This window comes from Carcharhinus amblyrhynchos, chromosome 8, assembly GCF_965287045.1.
Source record: "Carcharhinus amblyrhynchos chromosome 8, sCarAmb.v2.hapA, whole genome shotgun sequence".
NCBI lineage: Eukaryota > Metazoa > Chordata > Chondrichthyes > Carcharhiniformes > Carcharhinidae > Carcharhinus > Carcharhinus amblyrhynchos.
Genome location: NC_137331.1, coordinates 43,499,429 through 43,519,568, shown reverse-complemented (window position 1 = coordinate 43,519,568; position 20,140 = coordinate 43,499,429). Strand labels below are relative to the sequence as shown.

General features: G+C 45.0%; 1 protein-coding gene across 1 annotated transcript in view; it reads right to left on the bottom strand.

The window, feature by feature from the left end:
• Window positions 1–17,652, bottom strand: part of LOC145346561 (eukaryotic translation initiation factor 3 subunit E) — a 132,993-nt gene extending 115,341 nt beyond the window's left edge. The window contains exons 1-3 of the mRNA XM_080193976.1: window positions 17,517–17,652; window positions 6,049–6,166; window positions 3,383–3,500 (exon numbers count right to left, since the gene is read on the bottom strand). Of these exons, the coding sequence (XP_080050102.1) occupies window positions 3,383–3,500; window positions 6,049–6,166; window positions 17,517–17,606 (326 nt within the window). The 5' untranslated portion in view covers window positions 17,607–17,652. The remainder of the gene's footprint in view (window positions 1–3,382; window positions 3,501–6,048; window positions 6,167–17,516) is intronic.
• Between the last annotated feature and the right edge of the window lie 2,488 nt (window positions 17,653–20,140).

Genomic DNA, 20,140 nt, shown 5'->3' with positions numbered 1-20,140 from the left:
ACTATCAAACATCCTCACCCAGGAAGAGAGATACATTTAAGCCAAGACACTATATTTCATAGCAGCTCATTGCCGAGTAGCCAGAAACCAGACAGTATTCGTGAGGAAATCAAATTTGGGTGTGGGATAGTAAGAGTGGAAAAATCAAATGACATTGAAGCAGAATATCCAATGTGGAATATAAGAATAAATGTCAGTTCTTAAGTTCCAAAAGGATTAGGCTGTGTATGGATATCAAATTCATTACCTCAGTCTTAAACTGAAAAATAACAGGCAAAACTTCCAAGTTCAAAAATACTCCAATCCTAATGGTCCTCATGTTCCAGTCTGTTGATCAAACATTGTAATCTGTTATCCAACCCTGGTAAGAAGTCTCACAACACCAGATTGAAGTCCAACAGGTTTATGTGGTAGCATGAGCTTTCGGAGCGCTGCCCCTTCATCAGATGAGTGCAGGATTTGGTTCACAAACACAGCATAGATAGACACAAACTCAATTACAAGATAATAGTTCCTCATGTGTGTGGAACTTTGTTTCCACTTAGCGATTCTGATAACGGCAATGCAGAATCACCAGCAGAAACTGATAGCCAAGTTCCGTACACATTGTGCCCGGGCTTGCAAAATCTCACTAACTGTCCTAGTTGAGACAATTCACATCTCTTTAGCCTGTGCTTAATCCTCTCTCCACTTACATTGTCTGTACCTGTAAAGACTTGATTACCTGTTAAGACTTGCATTTCAACCATTATTTTGCAATTGAGTCTGTGTTTGTGAACTGAATATGCCCTGTTTGTGAACCGAATTATTCACTCAGTGAAGGGGTAGCATTCCAAAAACGCGCTCCAAAAGCTTGTGTTACCAAATAAACCTATTGGACTTTGACCTGGTATTGTGAGACTTCTGACTGTGCACACCCCAGTCCAATGCTGGCAACGCCACATCATCCAACCCTAAATTGCTTTTTGTAAATATATAAATATATTCTGATTTCTATTGGAATACAGAGTAAATGGTGAGGCGATGGCCTAGTGGTATTATCGCTAGACTATTAATCCAAAAAACTCAATTAATGGTCTAGGGACCCAGGTTTGAATCCTGCCACAGCAGATGGTAGAATTTGAATTCAATAAAAAATATCCGGGATCAAGAATCTACTGATGACCATGAAACCACCGTCAATTGTCAGAGAAACCCATCTGGTTCACTAATATCCTTTAGGAAAGGAAATCTGCCATCCTCATCTAGTCTGGCCTACATGTGACTCCAGAGCCACTACAATGTGGTTGACTCTCAACTGCCCTCTGAAGTGACTTAGCAAGCTAGTACGTTCAAGGGCAACTAGGGATGGGCAATAAATGCTGGGCCAGAGAGCGACGCCCTTCTCCCACGAATAAAAAAATTCAAAATTTGCCAATGGTTTTTTAAATTGATTTATGGGGTGTAGCCGTCACTGGCTAGGCCAGCATTTATTGCCCATCACTAATTACCCAAGAGAAGGTGGTAATTAACCACTACAGTCCATGGTGTAGGTGCACCCCCAGTGCTGTTAGCAGTTCTGTGAAGAGAATACCAGGATTTTGACCCACATCACTAAAGGAACAGCGATACCATTCCACATCAGAATGGCGAGCAATCAGCAAAGCATTAAATACAAAAGCGGGGAATTATGATGAATCTTTCTAAAGTTCTGGTTAGGCCACAAATAGTACTTCTGGTCACCACACTAGGAAAGGTGCAAGGATCCTTGGGAGGTGATTTATCAGAACGGTTTTGGGATGGGCCTGTGTTAGTTACTTACAAAATGAGGTTGGAATGATAACAGATCTCACTTTGGTAGATGAAAAAAAAGCTGTTCCTATCAGCTGCTGGTACAATCACTAGGGAACACAGATTTGAGGCTTCAGACAAGAGTTATGAGGAAGAACTTTTCTGACACAGCAAGTGGTAACGACCTGGAACCCGTTGCTCTCGAGAGAGGTGGAAGTAGAATCAACGGATCTTAAAAGAAACTAAACAGATACGAACAAAACAAACCTGTAAGGTTATCAGGATAAATTTGATTTCATTTATTATTGCCATGTGTATTGGGATACAATGAAAAGTATTGTTTCTTGTGCGCTATACAAAACATACCGTTCAGAGATCACATAGGGAAGGAGGAAAGGGGAGAGTGCAGAGTGTAATGTTACAGTCATAGCTAGGGTGTAGAGAAAAATCAACTCAATGCAAGCTAGGTTCATTCAAAAGTCTGATGGCAGCAGGGAAGAAGCTGCTCAAGTCAGCTGGTACATGATCTAAGACTTCTGCATCTTTTTCCTGACTGAAGGTGGGAGAGAGAATATCTGGAGTGCATGGGGTCCTTGATTATGCTGGCTGCTTTGCCGAAGCAGCAGGAAATGTAGCGGAGAAAATTGATTGGAAGTCTGGTTTGCATGATGGACTGGGCTAAGTTCATTACCCTTTATAGTTTTTTGGCGTCTCGGTCACAGCAGGAGCCATACCAAACCTTGATACATCCAGAAAGGATGCTTTCTATGGTGCATCTTTAAAAACTGGTGACAGTCATAGAGGACATGCCGAACTCCCTGAGAAAAGAGGCGCGTTGGTGGGCATTCTTAACTTAAGCATTGGCATGGAGGGACCAGGACAGGTTGTTGGTGATCTGAACACCTAGAAACTTGAAGCACTTGACTATTTCCATTTCATCCCCATCGATGTAGACAGGGGCCTGTTCTCTGCTGCGCATGTTGAAATCGATGACTGTCTCCATCGCTTTACTGACATTGAAGGAGAGATTATTGTTGTTGCACCACTTCACCAGATTCTCTATCTCTTTCTTGTACTGTTTCTCATTTTGTTTGAGATTCAACCCACTACAGTGGTGTCATCAGCAAACTTGAAAATCTAGTTGGAGGGAATTTGGCAAATAAGGAGTATACGAAGTAGCTGAGGACACAGCCTTGTGAACATCCATGTTGAGAATTAATCGTGCAGGAGATGCTGTCTGCATGTTAGAAAGTCTACGATTCTGTCGCAAAGCAAGGAGTCAAGCCCTGGGCCATGAATTTGGAGATGCATTTTGTAGGAACAAGTAGAGGTGATGGACTGGGTGGACTCAATGGACATATAACTTCATTCTCAGTTATCTACTGCTAAATATCAGGCATGTACAAACGCGTCACAGACCTCCAAAGAGGCAGCGCAAAGCTAACCTGAGATCACCTGTATTACTCATCATTACACTCCCATTTCAATTGCACAATGTGTTTAAAACCAGATCAGAAAGCTAGCATGCTTCATTTCTCTACACAAATGACACCAACATAAATAACAACAGAATGCTTCCAATTATAAGTCATGTGATCTCATATCTGCCTACCTGGTTGATTGCATTTGCCTTGTAGTTTCTGGATCCTCAAACATCTTTACAATTGGTTCAGTTTCAGACTGGAGCTGCTTCAGCTGAGCAACCACAGTGGTGCGCTTCTCTCTGAGAGCTGAGAATTCAAACAGACTGATCATAAGTGTGCACTTATACAAGGCAAAACCTTCAAATTGAGTGTTTTTAAACTTCTGCATTTTTTAAAAAAGATTAGACACGAGTTGAAGCGAGTTGGGAACATAGAAAGGAATGTTCTTTCAAGGAAGGTGAAGTTCTCTTTCCAACATTCCGCCTCCTCCCCACAAAGCATGACAACAGTGATTTTTTTAAATTCATCCATGGGATGTAGGTGTTATCGGCTGTGCCAGCATTTATTGACCATCCCCAATTGCCCTCAAGAATGTGGTGGTGAGCTGCTTTTCAAAAGTGACTATATTTTAAAATTACTTAATTGGTTGTAAAGCAATTGGAATGTCCTATGAACATAAAAGGCGCAGCAGAAGCATAGGTCTATCTTCTTTTATGACAATTACAAGGATTCAATACAATTCTTCGACATAAAAAAGCAAATTATGATTAGCTAGATGGAACAATTAATTTAGAAGACTTCCCAATGAGCGCATTTTTAAAATCTTCCTTAAACCCATAAAATGTCCTTCCCTTTGTGGAAGCATCCAGGCCTCACATCAATGACCAGTTTCCTGATTTTCACTACAGCTTGGAGTATAGAAATATTTTACTACAGCGCTTCTATCACAGTGTAGTCAAGTCAAGTGCTAGATCAATCATGCTTAGGCCTGTTTGCAGCATCTCTTAAGTGCACTGAAAACCACTCATTCTATTTATTGGTTCTGAACCAAATAAAAAACATTTAGGTTGTCTGCTTTGCGCAGGCTTCTGGCATTGAATATCCACATATGCTATTAGATATTTTAGGCTGAAAACCTTTAGGTTTTTCCATCTTCAGGCAGCCACAATGATGAGAATTAAACATTATAACCAGCTGGATATTAGGCCTTAAGACTGACAAGCTACTGATCAACAACAGGCTACCAAAATAAGAATGGGCAAAACAACAATGTCATTATTTCCTATGGTCATAAAAGGCACGACAGGCTAAAGGGGCGGCACAATGAATAGCATCGATGCTTACAGCATCAGGGACACAAGTTGGATTCCAGCCTTGGGTGACTGTCTGTGCGGAGTCTGCACATTCTCCCTGTGTCTGTATGGATTTCCTCCCACAGGTCAAAGATGTGCAGGTTAAGTGCACTGCCCGTGTTAAATTGCCCCTTAGTATTCCAAGATATGTAGTTTAGGGAGATTACATGGGGTTACAGGAACAGGGCCTGGGTGGGATGCTGTCAGAGAGTGGGCACAGATTCGATGAGCCAAATGGCCTCCTTCTGCATTGTAAGGATTTTGTGCTTTTTAAAGGCAGTAGTTCACAACAAGAACTGAGTTCATCTCCATAAATCCAGACAACAGGAAGCAGACACTAGGGAAGACTACAGCTCAAATCACAACCATGACCTCCAAGATTTAAAAACTGGCTCTTGTCCACAGTATTGCAGTAACAGGAAGATATCCCTGGAGCTACAAAGTAGCATTGGAACAGCAGGTCAGGAGAGCCACAGGGAATACCACACTGCTCTTCAGCTTTGGAACGTTTGAGACAGGAGCCTAATGTGGGAGTCCCTGCCACAAATACTGGAGGAGGCCTTCCTCAGTGTGCAGAAAATGGATTCCAATTTCACCATGAAACAGAGAAATTCAATGCAGATTTCTCTCAACATCCACAATGGTAATGGTAGATCCGGAGTGGATCCGATCGCACCGATTGAAGATCAGGGAAGCTTTCTTTGGGATCCTGGCCAATATTTATTAGCTCAACCAAAAATTAAAAACACGTTGAATGCTGAAGCTGCTATATTGAAACAGTGATTTTATTTATTTGTTCATGAAATGTGGGCGTCACCGGATAGGACAACTTCTATTGCCCTTGAGGTGGTGGTGGTGAGCCACCTCCTGGAACTGCTGCAGTCCTGAGGTGTAGGTACATCTACAGTGCTGTTAGAGAGGGGTGCCAGGATTTTGACCCAGTGACAGTGAGGGTACGGATATTTCCAAGTCAGGCTGCTGAGTGCCTTGGAGGGGAACTTCCAGGTATATATCTGCTGCCCTCTCTCTTTGAGATGGAGATATCATGGGTTTCAAAGGTACAGTGGCAACAGCCTTGGTGATTTGACACAGTGCATCTTGTAGATGGTACATATTGCTGTCACTTCTGCATCGGTGATGGAAGACGTGAATGTTGAACATGGTGGGTGGGATGTCAATCAAGTGGGCTGCTGCATTTGGTGCAAGAAGTACGGCAGCTGTCTGCAACACTGCATTAAATAGTTGGCATTATAATACCTTCCATACGCTGTACAGACATGGCTATACAATGGCTAATTCATCACTGCAAAGTTAGTTAGTGAGATGCACATTTCTAACCTAAAGGCACCCTAGCGGAATAAATGCTACTGATCTACGCAAAATATATTTCTACGGCGAGGGCAGGTCATGAATGGATTTAATTCATTAGACTGCTACTTGTGAACAGTAAAGATGTGATATTCTAAACCCAGAGTTACACTGAACTTACTGCATCAACTCACCTTGTGGAATTTCTTTATCAGGGTACAAGTTCTTGTATACATCCATAGCAAAATCAACCATGTTTGTATCACTAAGAAGATCCAATTTCCCTTGAAGGAGTTCCTTTTCATTGTAAATCTAAAATCAAAACATGACAAATGTTAACAGAGAATTCATCAAACTTTACATTGCACTCTGGTCAGGTCACTGCTCAAGTAATGTGTCACGGTGTGGGTGTGCCAGCGTTGGACTGGGGTAAACACAGTAAAAAGTCTGACAACACCAGGTTTAAGTCCAACCGATTTATTTGATAGATGAGAGAAGAATTGGCAAATGTCGACTGGGGAAGCGTGTTGGAAGGTAGGTCTGCTGAGGAGCGGTGGAGGATCTTTAAGGAGATCTTTCTTGGTGCTCAGCAGAAATTTATTCCGATGGTCAAAAAGGACAGTAGGAGGAGAGGTAATAAGCCGTGGATAACGAAGGAGGTGAAGGAAAGTGTTAAATTAAAAGCGGAGGCGTTTAGAGTAGCAAAGAGTAGTGGGCGAGAAGAGGATTGGGAGAGGTTTAAATGTCAACAAAGATTGACAAAGAAGATGATAAAGAAGGGTAGGAGAAACTATGAAGCTGGGCTTGCGCTTAATATAAAAAAGGATAGCAAGAGTTTTTATAAATATATAAAAAGGAAGAGGCTGGCTAGGGTGAACGTTGGTCCCTTAGAGGATGAGATGGGGAACTTAGTGGTAGGGGATGGGGATATGGCTGAGGTCCTGAATAACTTTTTTGTTTCTGTCTTCACGGAGGAGGACGTGAATAATTTGCCAGGTGCTAGAGATGGAAAGGTGGTAGGACTGGAGGGTCTTAATGACATTGGAAAGCGGCTAATGTTACGCCGTTGTTTAAGAAGGGTGCCAGGCAAAAGGCAGGGAATTATAGGCCGGTTAGTTTAACGTCTGTTGTAGGTAAAATGTTAGAATCCGTCAAGGAGGAAATAGTGAGGCATTTTGAGAGGAATTGCTTGATAGAGCAGACGCAGCATGGTTTCGTTAAAGGGAAGTTGTGTCTGACAAATTTACTGGAGTTCTATGAGGATGTGTCTAGGGCGGTGGATAGAGGAGAGCCAGTGGATGTGGTCTTTCTTGATTTTCAGAAGGCGTTTGACAAGGTACCTCACAGGAGGTTATTGCAGAAGGTCAGAGGACAGGGAGTTGGGGGTAGGGTGTTAGCGTGGATAGAGGATTGGTTGTCAAAATAGGAGGCAGAGAGTGGGGGTCAATGGGTGCTATTCGGATTGGCGGTTGGTGACTAGTGGAGTGCCCCAGGGGTCGGTGCTGGGGCCTCAGCTATTTACCATTTATATAGATGATCTGGAGGAGGGAACCGAGTGTAGGGTGTCGAAATTTGCTGATGACACCAAGATTGGAGGAAAGGCAAATTGTGCGGAGGGTGTGGAGAGTCTACAGAAGGATCTAGATAGGCTGGGCGAATGGGCCAGGAAATGGCAAATGGAATTTAATGTTGGCAAGTGCGAGGTGGTCCACTTTGGTAGGAATAATGGTAGGAAGGATTATCACTTACGTGGCGAAAAACTGCAGCAGGCGACGGTGCAGAGGGACCTTGGGGTCCTTGTGCATGAGTCGCAAAAACCCAGCTTGCAGGTGCAGCAGGTGATCAGGAAGGCGAATGGGATGCTGGCCTTCATAGCGAGAGGGATTGAATATAAAAGTAGGGAGGTCTTGCTGCGGCTGTATAGGGCATTGGTGAGGCCGCAGCTGGAGTACTGTGTGCAGTTTTGGGCGCCGCACCTGCGCAAGGATATTTTGGCCTTGGAGGGAGTGCAGAGGAGGTTTACTAGGCTGATGCCGGAGTTGAGGGGGTTGAGCTATGAGGAGACGCTGAATAAACTAGGCTTGTACTCGTTAGAGTTTAGAAGAATGAGGGGAGATCTCATTGAGACATATAAGATGATGAATGGGATAGATAGGATAGAGGTGGAGAGACTCTTCCCGCTCAGAAAGGACAGTAGGACTAGGGGGCACAGCCTCAAGATAAAGGGGGGGCGGTTTAGAACGGAGTTGAGGAGGAACTTCTTCACTCAAAGGGTGGTGAATCTCTGGAATTCTCTGCCCGTTGAGGTGATGGAGGCTACCTTGCTAAATATTTTTAAGACGCGGGTTGATGGGTTTTTGATAAGAGAGGGGATTAAGGGTTATGGGGAGAGGGCGGGAATGTGGAACTGAGCCACGACAGATCAGCCATGATCTTATTGAATGGCAGGGCAGGCTCGAAGGGCTAGATGGCCTACTCCTGCTCCTATTTCTTATGTTCTTATGTAAACTCACTAGCTTTCGGGTTAGCCCCTTCGTCAGGTGAATGAAGAGTTCTGGCCTCAGACAGAGCATATAAAGCACAGATAGTTTACAGATTACTGATTAGAATGCGAATCTTTACACCTAACCTGCTGTTCAAGTCTTAAAGTGGCTGACAATGTGAGTGGAAGGAGCACTGATCACAGGTTAAAGAGATGTGTATTGTCTCCAGACAGTACAGTAAGTGAGGTTTTGCAAACCCAGGCAAGTCACGGGGGTTACCCAGGCAAGTCACGGGGGTTACAGAACCCCCGTGACTTGCCTGGGTTTGCAAAACCTCACTTACTGTACTGTCTGGAGACAATACACATCTCTTTAACCTGTGATCAGTGCTCCTTCCACTCACATTGTCAGCCACTTTAAGACTTGAACAGCAGGTTAGGTGTAAAGATTCGCATTCTAATCAGTAATCTGTAAACTATCTGTGCTTTATATGCTCTGTCTGAGGCCAGAACTCTTCATTCACCTGACGAAGGGGCTAACCCAAAAGCTAGTGAGTTTACTATCAAATAAATCGGTTGGACTTAAACCTGGTGTTGTCAGACTTTTTACAAGTAATGTGTCCAGCGACCTTAACTTCCAATTTATCTGCCCAGAAACTATAAATCATCAAATCAAAATTGATCATTAACTGCCACAATGGATGGTGACGCAAATCCGCAAAGGAATGATCAAGTGCAGAGGAGTGCCAGTACACAGTGCTAGATTAACTGAATTCAGGTAGGCAAGCAGATCACGCAGAGGCACGCCAATCAAACAGAACAAAAAAATCAGCTCGACATCTACACCTGACAGCCAAGCAAAGATCCCTGTTCACTGCTAATTGGACAAGGGAAATGAGTGAGAGACTGGGTAAGGGTGAAAAATGTACATTCACAAATCCTTGACGATAGCAGGGCAACTGGATGGGATACTTGACTTTGTAAATTGGGATATTGAATACAAATACAAAAATTTTACAGACCTTAATAAATCATTGGTCAGGCCTCATTCAAGGCAAGATTTCTCCCCCAAACAAACAGCATGCTGACACTTGGTGCCTACAGGCATTTAGGTGAAGTAGCATATTCAAGTGCAACAAGATCTGGACAATATCCAGGCTTGGGCTGACAAGTGGCAAATAACATTCAAGCCAAGCAATGGCCATTTCAATAAAACACTCTAACTACCACCCATGACATTGTTACCATCACTGAACTCCTACTGTCAACATCCTTGGGGTGACCACTGACCAGAAATTCAACTGTAAGTGCAATATTAACACAGAGGCTAGAAATACTGCAGTAAGTAACTCACCCCTCCTAACTTCCCAAACTTGTTCACCATCTACAAGGCACAAGTCAGAAATGTGAGCCACTTGCCTGGATGGGTGCAACTCCAGCAACACTCAAGAAGCTTGATGGCATTCATAAGAACATAAGAAATAGGAGCAGGAGTAGGCCATCTAGCCCTTCGAGCCTACCCCGCCATTCAATAAGATCATGGCTGATCTGAAGTGGATCAGTTCCACTCTCCTGCTTGTGGAACTTGCAGGTGATGGTATTCTCATGCATTCACTGTCCTTGTCCTTCAAGATGGAAGTGGTCGTGGGTTTGGAAGGTGCTGTCTAAGGATCTTTGCTGAATTTCTGCAGTGCATTTTGTAGCAGGTACACACTGCTGCTACTGAGCGTTGGTGGTGGAGGGAGTGGAGCAGGGTGAAGCAGCCCACTTGATTGGCACCAGATCTTCAAACATCTACTCCCTCCACCACCAATGCTCAGTAGCAGCAGTGTGTACCTGCTACAAAATGCACTGCAGAAATTCAGCAAAGTTCCTTAGACAGCACGTTCCAAACCCACGACCACCTCCATCTTGAAGGACAAGGACAGCAAATAAATGAGAATACCACCACCTACAAGTTCCCTTCCAAGCCATTCAGCATCCTGACTTTGAAATATGTAACTGTTTCTTTGCAGTCACTGAGTCAAAGTCCTGGAATTCCCTCCCTATTGGCATTATGGGTCAACCTACAGCATGTAGACTGCAGTCTTTCAAGAAGGCAGCTCACCACCACCTTCTCAAAGGCAACTCGGGATGGGCAATAAATGCTGGCCAGCCAGTGACACCCATGTCCCACAAATGAATCAAGACAAAATTGACTAGAAACCTGTGGAATGGTGCAACTATTGTAGTCACTTCAGTGAAGCATAAGGCAATGAGAAGAATCATTTATACATACCGTGGACCATATGCTGCCTTCCACAGGAAAAATTATATACAGCTCCAGCAGCAATAGAATTGAGCTAGAATTTGTCTTAATGTGAAAAATCATCTCATTTCCCTTCTAGTTTGAGCTATGTTAAATCTGGAGTCATCTAACAGAGGAAACCATTTCTCCCAATTCCTTAATCAAAGCCTTTCAGAATTTGCAAGACCTTGCCTAAGCCTCCTCTATTCTAAGAACAATCTCACCACCAACTCAAATCACTTATCTCTGGTATCTTTCTCTCCTCTGTGCCCTCTCAGGGGCCTTAACATCTTTCGTGAAGTGCAGTGCTCAGAATTCTACACATAATGCCCATTGAGGCCTCACCACTCATTTACCAAGATGCGCTATTTACAAAGCCAAGTATCCCATACAATTTAACTGCTTTACCAACTTACACCGCTATCTTCAAGGAATTGCAAACATACATTTTTATGTATTTAACTGCTAATATACTTGCTATACTTTGTTGCTCTCAAACTCAGGTCAACTGATTCCATGGACAAAAACACTCAAACTCACAAATTATTGCGCAACAATCTCCTTCAGAAATCATAGAAACTCTACAGTGCAGGAGGCAGCCATTCAGCCCATCAAGTCTACACCAACAACAATCCTACCCAGGCTCTATACCCACTTCGTGACCCTGCTAATTCCTCTAACCTATCACATCTCGGGGACACTAAGGGTTAATTTAGCACATCCAAACAATCTAACCTGCACATCTTTGGACAGTGGGAGGAAGCCGGAGCACCTGGAGGAAACCCATGCTGACATGGGGAGAACATGCAAACTCAACGTACATGGCGGGAATCAAACCCAGGTCCCTAGAGCTGTGAGGCAGCTAACCACTGTGCCAAACAGCTGACCTTTCTTGTAGAAGGAACAACGAAAATTACAGCACAGGAACAGACCCTTCATTCTTCCAAGCCTGCACCAACCATGCTGCCCGACTTAACTAAAACCCCACACCCTTCCGGGGACTATATCCCTCTATTCCCACCCTATTCATGTATTTGTCAAGACATCCCTTAAAACTGACTATTGTATCTGCTTCCACTACCTCCCCTGGCAGCAAGTTGCAGGCACCCACCACTCTCTGTGTAAAAAACTTGCCTCATACATCTCCTTTAAACCTTGCCCCTCCCACCTTAAACCTGTGCCCCCTAGTAGTTGACTCTTCCACCCTGGAAAAAAGCTTCTGACTACCTACTCTGTCTATGCCTCTCATAATCGTGTAGATTTCTAACAAGTCACCCCTTAATCTCTGTCATTCCAGTGAGAACAAATCAAGTTTCTCCAACATCTCCTCATAGCTAATGCCCTCCATACCAGGCAACGTCCTGGTAAATCTTTTCTGTACCCTCGCCAAAGCCTCCACATCCTTCTGGTAGTGTGGCAATGAGAATTGAACATTATATTCCAAGTGCAGCCCAAGTAAGGTTCTGTAAAGCTGCAACATGACTTGCCAATTTTTAAACTTAATGCCCCAGCCAATGAAGGTAAGCATGTCATATGCCTTCTTGACTACCTTCTCCACCTGCATTGCCACTTTCAGTGACCTGTGTATCTGTACACCCAGATCCCTTTGCCTATCAATACTCAAGGGTTCTGCCATTTATTGTATATTTCCTATCTGTATTAGACCTTCCAAAATGCATTACTTCACATTTGTCTACTTTAACCTCCATCTGACACCTATCCGCCCAAGCTGCGATTGATCTATGTCCTGCTGTAGCCTGATGGTCCTCATCGCTATCCGCAAATCCATCAATCTTTGTGTCATCCGCAAACTTACTAATCAAACCAGTTACATTTTCCCCCAAATCATTTATACATATTACAAACAGCAAAGGTCCCAGCACTGATCCCTGAGGAATGCCACTCATCACTGCCCTCCATTCAGAAACACACCCTTCCACTGCTACCCTCTGTTTTCTATGATCGAGCCAGTTTACCTTTGATCCCATATGACTTCACCTTCTGCATCATTCTGCCATGAAGAACCTTGTCAAAGGCCTCACTGAAGTCCTCGTAGACAGCATCCACTGCCCTATCCTCATCAATCATCTTCGTCACTTCCTCGAAAAACTCAATCAAATTCATGAGATATGACCTCCCCTTCACAAAACCATGCTGCCTTTCACTAATACATCCCCTTATTTCCAAGTGGGAATAAATCCTGTTGCGAAGAATCCTTTCCAATAATTTCCCTACCACTGATGTCAAGCTCACCTGCCTGTAATTACCTGGATTATTCTTGCTACCCTTCTGAAACAAACGAACATAGGCTATTCTCCAATCCTCTGGGACCTCCCCTATAGCCAGTGAGGATACAAAGATATCTCTCAAGGCCCCTGCAATTTCCTCCCTTGCCTCTCTCAGTATTCTGGGGTACATCCCATCAGACCCTTGGGACTTGGCTACCTTAATGTTTCTCAAGAACCCCAATACCACCTCCTTTTTGATCTCAACATGACTCAAACTATCTACATATCCTTTCCCAGATTCATCATCCACCGAGCCCTTTTTGGTGAACATTGACGCAAAGTACCCATTTAATACCTTGCCCATTTCCTCTGGCTCCACACATAGATTCCCTCCCTTGCCCTTGAGTGGGCCAACCCTTTCCCTGGCTACCCTCTTGCTCTTTATAGATGCATAAAAAGCTTTGGGATTTTCCTTAATCCTGCTAGTCAATGCTTTTTCATGACCCCTTTTCGCCCTCCTTACTTAAGTTTCTTTCTATTTTTCTTGTATGCTACACTTGCTTCATGTGTTCTCAGCCTCCTAGCTTTGACAAATGCTTCCCTTTTCTCTTTGACTTGGCTCACAATACCTCTCGTTATCCAAGGTTCCCAAAACTTGCCATACTTATCCTTCCTCCTTACAGGAATGTGCTGGTCCCAAATCCGTATCAACTTACACCTAAAAGCCCATCCCCAATGCCAAGGGTTGATTTGCCCTCAAACATCTGCCCCCAATCTACATTCTCCAGTTCCTGACTAACCTTGTTGTAATGAGCTTTTCCCCAATTTAGCACCTTAGCTTGAGGACTACACTTATCTTTATCCATCAATACTTTAAAGCTTATTGAATTGTGGTCACTGTTCCATGATTGAAACATCGACCATTGGCCAGGCTCATTACTCAATACCAGGTCCAATATGGTCCCTTCCCTAGTTGGACTATCTACATACTGCTTCAAGAAGCCCTCCTGGTTGCTCTTTACAAACTCTGCCCCAACCACGTCCCTAGCACTAAGTGAGTACCAGTCAATATAGGGGAAGTTAAAATCTCCCACCAGAACAACCCTGTTGCTTTTACAACTTGCCAAAATCTGCCTTCAAATCTGTTCCTCTAGCTCCCGCTGGCAGTTGGATGACCTATAGCAAATCCCCAACATTGTGACTACACTCTTCCTATTCCTGAGCTCTACTCATATTGCCTCGCTGTCTGAGCCTTCCTAGTCGTCCTCCCCGGAGAACAGCTGTGATATTCTCCTTAGCCAGTAGTGCAACTCTCCCAATCCTTTACCAAGGGGTGGGGAAGTTGCACTACCAAGTTATCACAGAAGTATCAAACGCTGCCACACAAATTTTAATAGTCCAGATATCAAACTTCAAAGTAGTCAACTTCTGTCTTCACTTCATTATACATAAAGTATTCAACCTTTGATCCACGTCGTTGCAAGCAAAGTGTTCAAAAGGTATCAAATCATCACAAAGTATCCAAACTTATGACTTGGACTTCGAGATGCTGCGGCAAAGCAAACCGGTCAGATTCCCTCCTGATGACCTTTGTTCCAAAGTTTCTAGACTCAGGGTCTTGCTGCTTCTCCGGCAGTGGTTGATCCTAGATTACTGCTGCCAATATCTCCAAAGCTCTCCCTCTTATACAGATTTTACTGGCACTGATCACGCTTCCAGTCACATACTCACAGGACAAGCACTGATCAACCACTGTTTTTCTGGTCACGAATGCTGAAGATCGTGCCTTGGTTAGCAGCTGTAATTCTCTCAGCAGCTCAGCACACAGGGGTCTGAGTTCAATCACTGTCTGCCAAAGGCATAGCAACAGTCAGTGTCCAACTGACTCCAGTGCTTGTTCCATGGCTGCACATTCTGTTCTTTGCTATTCCCATAGTACTGAGCCTGATAGAGTTAGCTCTTTTAACCATCAGGTTTTGCTGGTGTCTTCATGAATATCCATCAGTAACTACTACAGTAACATAAGGAATGTCCTTCAGCCTCTCAAGCCCACCTTCACCATTCAGTTTGATTGTTTAATGTGCACCTCAAATTCCCTTTACTCACTTTTGCTCCATAGACTCTAATACACTCACCCCAACAAAATCTATTGATTTTAATCTTGAAAATTTCAACTGACCCTCAGTGTCAACGGACTCTTGGGAATACTTTTCAAGTTAAAGACGTCATGTGTTGCAAATGCATGAAGGGAGCATGTAACCAAGGGCTCCACACACTCATTCAGCACCACATTTAAGATAATGAAATATATCATCTAAAATGATGTATTGGGAAGACTGAAACCATCATTTGCAGTCCCCCTTCTCCAAACTCTGTTCCCCAGCTACCAACTCCATCCCTCTCCCAGGCAACAATCTGAAATTAAACAGTCTGTTTGCACGCTATGTTATATTCAATCCTGAGCTGAGCTTCTGACCTCATATTCATGCCATTACCAAGGTTGCCTACTCCCAACGCTGTAACACTGCTCAGCTTTGTCCGTTTCAACTTATCTGCTGCTGAAACCCTCATTGCATCTAGACTTTACCATTCCAATATACACCTGGTGGTGTCCCACATTCTAAACTCCATAAACTTCAGAATATCCTGAAGTCTGTTGCCCATGTCTTAACACAAAGCAAGTTCTATTCACTTATCATTGCTGTGCTCTGGGAATCATAACTGCTCCAACAAGTCATAACTTATGCATTCCAATATGCTTCAGAGAGTTGAACAACCTACAGCCAGCATCTCAACACTGGAGAAGTATGATGAGCACCAAGTACCATCAGCAGTGCTTTCACAGGATCCTCAAATCTGAAAGCAACAAAGCTTGTTCAACAGCAGCATCCACTCCCAAGCCAACATGCTCGTCATAGAATCCTACAGTACAGAAAGAGGCCACTTGGCCCAGAGTGCCTGTGCCAACCACAATCTTACCCAGGCCCTATCCGCATTATCACATGCATTTACCCTAGTTAGTCCCCTGATACTAAGGGGCAATTTAGCATGGTCAATCTATCTTTGGACTGTGGGAGGGAACCGGAGAACCCGAAGGAAATCCACGCAGATATGGGGAGAATGTGCAAACTCATCACATACAATGACCCAAGCTGGGAATTCAACCCAGGTCCCTGGTGGTGAGAGGCAACAGTGCTAACCACTGCGCTACCTCTGTGCCGCATTGAGGTGCTGATCATTTAAACCCAGCTCTGCCGGACAGAAATTGATGTTTGTATGCCTGACAGCAGGCACTTGAAGAAATTCCTCGATTTGGAACTCGGTCAAAGCAGGAGACTGCCAGAAAGAGAAGCTAACACTTTGGGAGTGTCCTCAAAGCATCCCCAAGGAGTAGACTCAAACTCTGACCTGCGACTAACAAATTAGAGAAGGTTCATTCAGGAAGGCACCAAACAGGTCGAAATACTTTGCCCAGAACACGCACAGGTGAAGTTGAAATGAAGCCTCCCAAACATCCATTCACTGACCATCCAAGAATCACCTGCCACGCAGGTGGTAGTTTGCAGATCATTATACTGGACTTATTGTCATCTCAGAACCCATCAATTCAGAATAGAAACAAGTCATCCTCAATCCCAGGAGATTCAAGAGAAGGTGACTTGTCTTCAGTTGAAGGTGCACTTCAGTTCACAGGAAAGTTTTGAACAACAAAAGTACAGCATCTTCTCCATGATGTACCAAGGATGACCTGTATCATCAGAGGTGCCACCTTCCAGACGAAAAACAAGGTCCGTGCCAGCTAGGCGTGAAAGATGTCTCAGCACAGTCTGGAGGAGTTCTCCCCAGTATCCTAGCCAATATTTATCCTTCAAACACCACTATAGAAATACAAAAGGAAAATATCATGGATGCTGGAATCTAAAACAAAAGTGCTGGAAAATCTCAGCAAGTGTAACAGCATCTGTGGGGAGAGCTTAGGCATAAAGAATAGAGAATGCTGTTAGAGAACGAAGAATCATCCAGACTCGAAATGTTGGCTCTATTCTCTCCATAAGAAGTCTGAAATCACCAGGTTTAAGTCTAACCAACTTATCTAATAAATTGGCTGGACTTAAACCTGGTGCTGTCAGACTTCTTACTGTGTTTACCTCAGTCCAACACCAGCATCTCCACATCATGTCTGTTCTCTCCCCACAGATGTTGTCAGATCTGCTGAGATTTTCCATCATTTTGTTTTTATGACTAAAATATAACCTGTACATTATCATATTGTTGTTTGTGAGGGGTTGCTGTGTGCCAAACTAGCTGTTGTCATGTAGGAAACACAGGAGTGTACACTCCAGTCCAGTAGCTGTTAGCGCGATGGGACATCAAGAGCTGAAAGGCGCTACTGAAATGCGGGGGGAAGGGGTGAATGTGTGCGACGCACCGTCCCTCACACTTGGGGCCTTACTCACTGCGAGGGCCCGGGGTAGAGAAGGACCGGGGGAGCGGACCAGGGGTTGGGACCTCAAGCCGAGGCCTAGCACAGGGCAGCCGGCTGACTCGACGCCCAGGCTCAGGCCTATTTCACGTGGGAGGCGCTAAGCTGGGCCCCGGATTGGATGCCGCTGCCGGACACCCCGGGTGCTGTGAACGCATAAAGAGAAGGCCCCGGGGCTTTACCTCTTTCACCGAGAGGAACTCGAGCAGCGGGAAGACCAGATGCCGGTCCAGGAAATTGGCGATCCGCATCGTCAGGTCATAGTCCGCCATCTTGGAAAACGAGTCACCCCGCGGCCCGGCCAACTGCGCATGCACGGACGATTCTGACAACTGCGCTTGTGCGAACAGCCTGGCCAAGAGTGCGTGCGCGGATCGGCTGGGCTCACCTACTGCCAAATCCCCGCCCTCCCTTTGCATCGTCCCGCCCATCCTATTGCCCCGCCTCTCCTGCTGTCAATCAAACCGCTGCACCCTGATCAAAAGTGCGTGCGCAGACATAAGAACATAAGAAATGGGAGCAGGAGTAGACCATCTAGCCCTTCGAGCCTGCCCCGCCATTCAATAAGATCATGGCTGATCTGTCGTGGCTCAGTTCCACATTCCTGCCCTCTCCCCATAACCCTTAATCCCCTCTCTTATCAAAAACCCATCAACCAGCGTCTTAAAAATATTTAGCGAGGCAGCCTCCACCACTTCAACGGGCAGAGAATTCCAGAGATTCACCACCCTTTGAGTGAAGAAGTTCCTCCTCAACTCCATTCTAAACCGCCCCCCCCCCCTTTATCCTGAGGTTGTGCCCCTTAGTCCTACTGTCCTTTCTGAGCGGGAAGAGTCTCTCCACCTCTATCCTATCCATCCCATTCATCATCTTATATGTCTCAATGAGAACTCCCCTCATTCTTCTAAACTCTAACGAGTACAAGCCTAGTTTATTCAGCGTCTCCTCATAGCTCAACCCCCTCAACTCCGGCATCAGCCTAGTAAACCTCCTCTGCACTGCCTCCAAGGCCAAAATATCCTTGCGTAAGTACGGCGCCCAAAACTACACACAGTACTCCAGCTGCGGCCTCACCAATGCCCTATACAGCCACAGCAAGACCTCCCTACTTTTATATTCAGTCCCCCTCGCTATGAAGGCCAGCATCCCATTCGCCTTCCTGACCACCTGCTGCACCTGCAAGCTGGGTTTTTGCGACTCATGCACAAGGACCCCGAGGTCCCTCTGTACTGTCGCCTGCTGCAGTTTTTCGCCATGTAAGTAATAACCCTTCCTATCATTATTCCTACCAAAGTGGACCACCTCACACTTGCCAACATTAAATTCCATTTGTCAGTTCCTGGCCCATTCGCCCAGCCTATCTAGATCCTTCTGTAGACTCTCCACACCCTCCGCGCAATTTGCCGTTCTACCAATCTTGGTGTCATCAGCAAATTTCAACACCATACACTCGGTTCCCTCCTCCAGATCATCTATATAAATGGTAAATAGCTGAGGCCCCAGCACCGACCCCTGGGGCACTCCACTAGTCACCAACCGCCAATCCGAATAGCACCCATTGACCCCCACTCTCTGCCTCCTATTTGACAACCAGTCCTCTATCCACGCTAACACCCTACCCGCAACTCCATGTCCCCTGACCTTCTGCTATAACCTCTTGTGAGGTACCTTGTCAAATGCCTTCTGAAAATCAAGAAAGACCACATCCATAGGCTCTCCTCTATCCACTGCCCTAGACACATCCTCATAGAACTCCAGTAAATTTGTCAGACACGACTTCCCCTTAATGAAACCGTGCTGCATCTGCTCTATGAAGCAATTCCCTTCAAGATGCCGGCTGGGCACCGCCCATTGCCCAGGGCCCCGCACTTCTCCCCACCTTCTCCAGATGGGCCTGCCCTCTCTCCCTGTCAATCAAACATCTGCTCCTGTTGTAAATCTGCTGATTGAACAGTTGCAGAGGCCATTCCATACAGTCCAGAATGAGGCCATTCGGCCCATCAGGTCTGTACCAACTCTGAAAGAGTATCTTACCAGGTGTAACCACACTCTGTACCCATAACCCTGTGCTTTTACCATGGCCAATCCATCTAAACTTGGATTTGATTTGATTCATAAGAAATAGGAGCAGGAGTAGGCCATCTAGCCCCTCGAGCTTGCCCCGCCATTCAATAAGATTATGGCTGATCTGAAAGTGGTTCAGTTCCACCTACCCGCCTGCTCCCCACAACCCTTAATTCCCTTATTGATCAGAAATCTATCTATCTGTGACATAAACATATTCAGCAAGGTAGCCTCCACCACTTCAATAGGCAGAAAATTCCAGAAATTCACTATCCTCTGAGAGAAGAAGTTCCTCCTCAACTCTGTTCTAAACTGACTCCCCCTTAATTTGTGGCTGTGTCCTCTAGTTTCCTTTCTAAGTGGAAAGAATCTCTCTGCCTCCACCCTATCGAGCCCCTTCATTATCTTATATGTCTCTATAAGATCACCCCTCAGCCTTCTAATCTCTAACAAGTACAGGCCCAATCTACTCAAGCTCTCTTCATAAGCTAACCCCCTCATCTCCGGTATCAACCTGGTGAACCTTCTCTGTACCCCCTCTAAGGCCAGTATATTCCTTTCGCAAATAAAGGGACCAAAATTGCACACACTACTCCAGTTGCGGCCTCACCAGTACCCTGTACAATTGCAGCAAGACCTCCCTGCATTTTCATTCCATCCCCCTTGTGTTAAAGGCCAACATTCCATTTGCCTTCTTGATCACCTGCAAACTGACTTTTTGCAATTCATGCACAAGGACCCC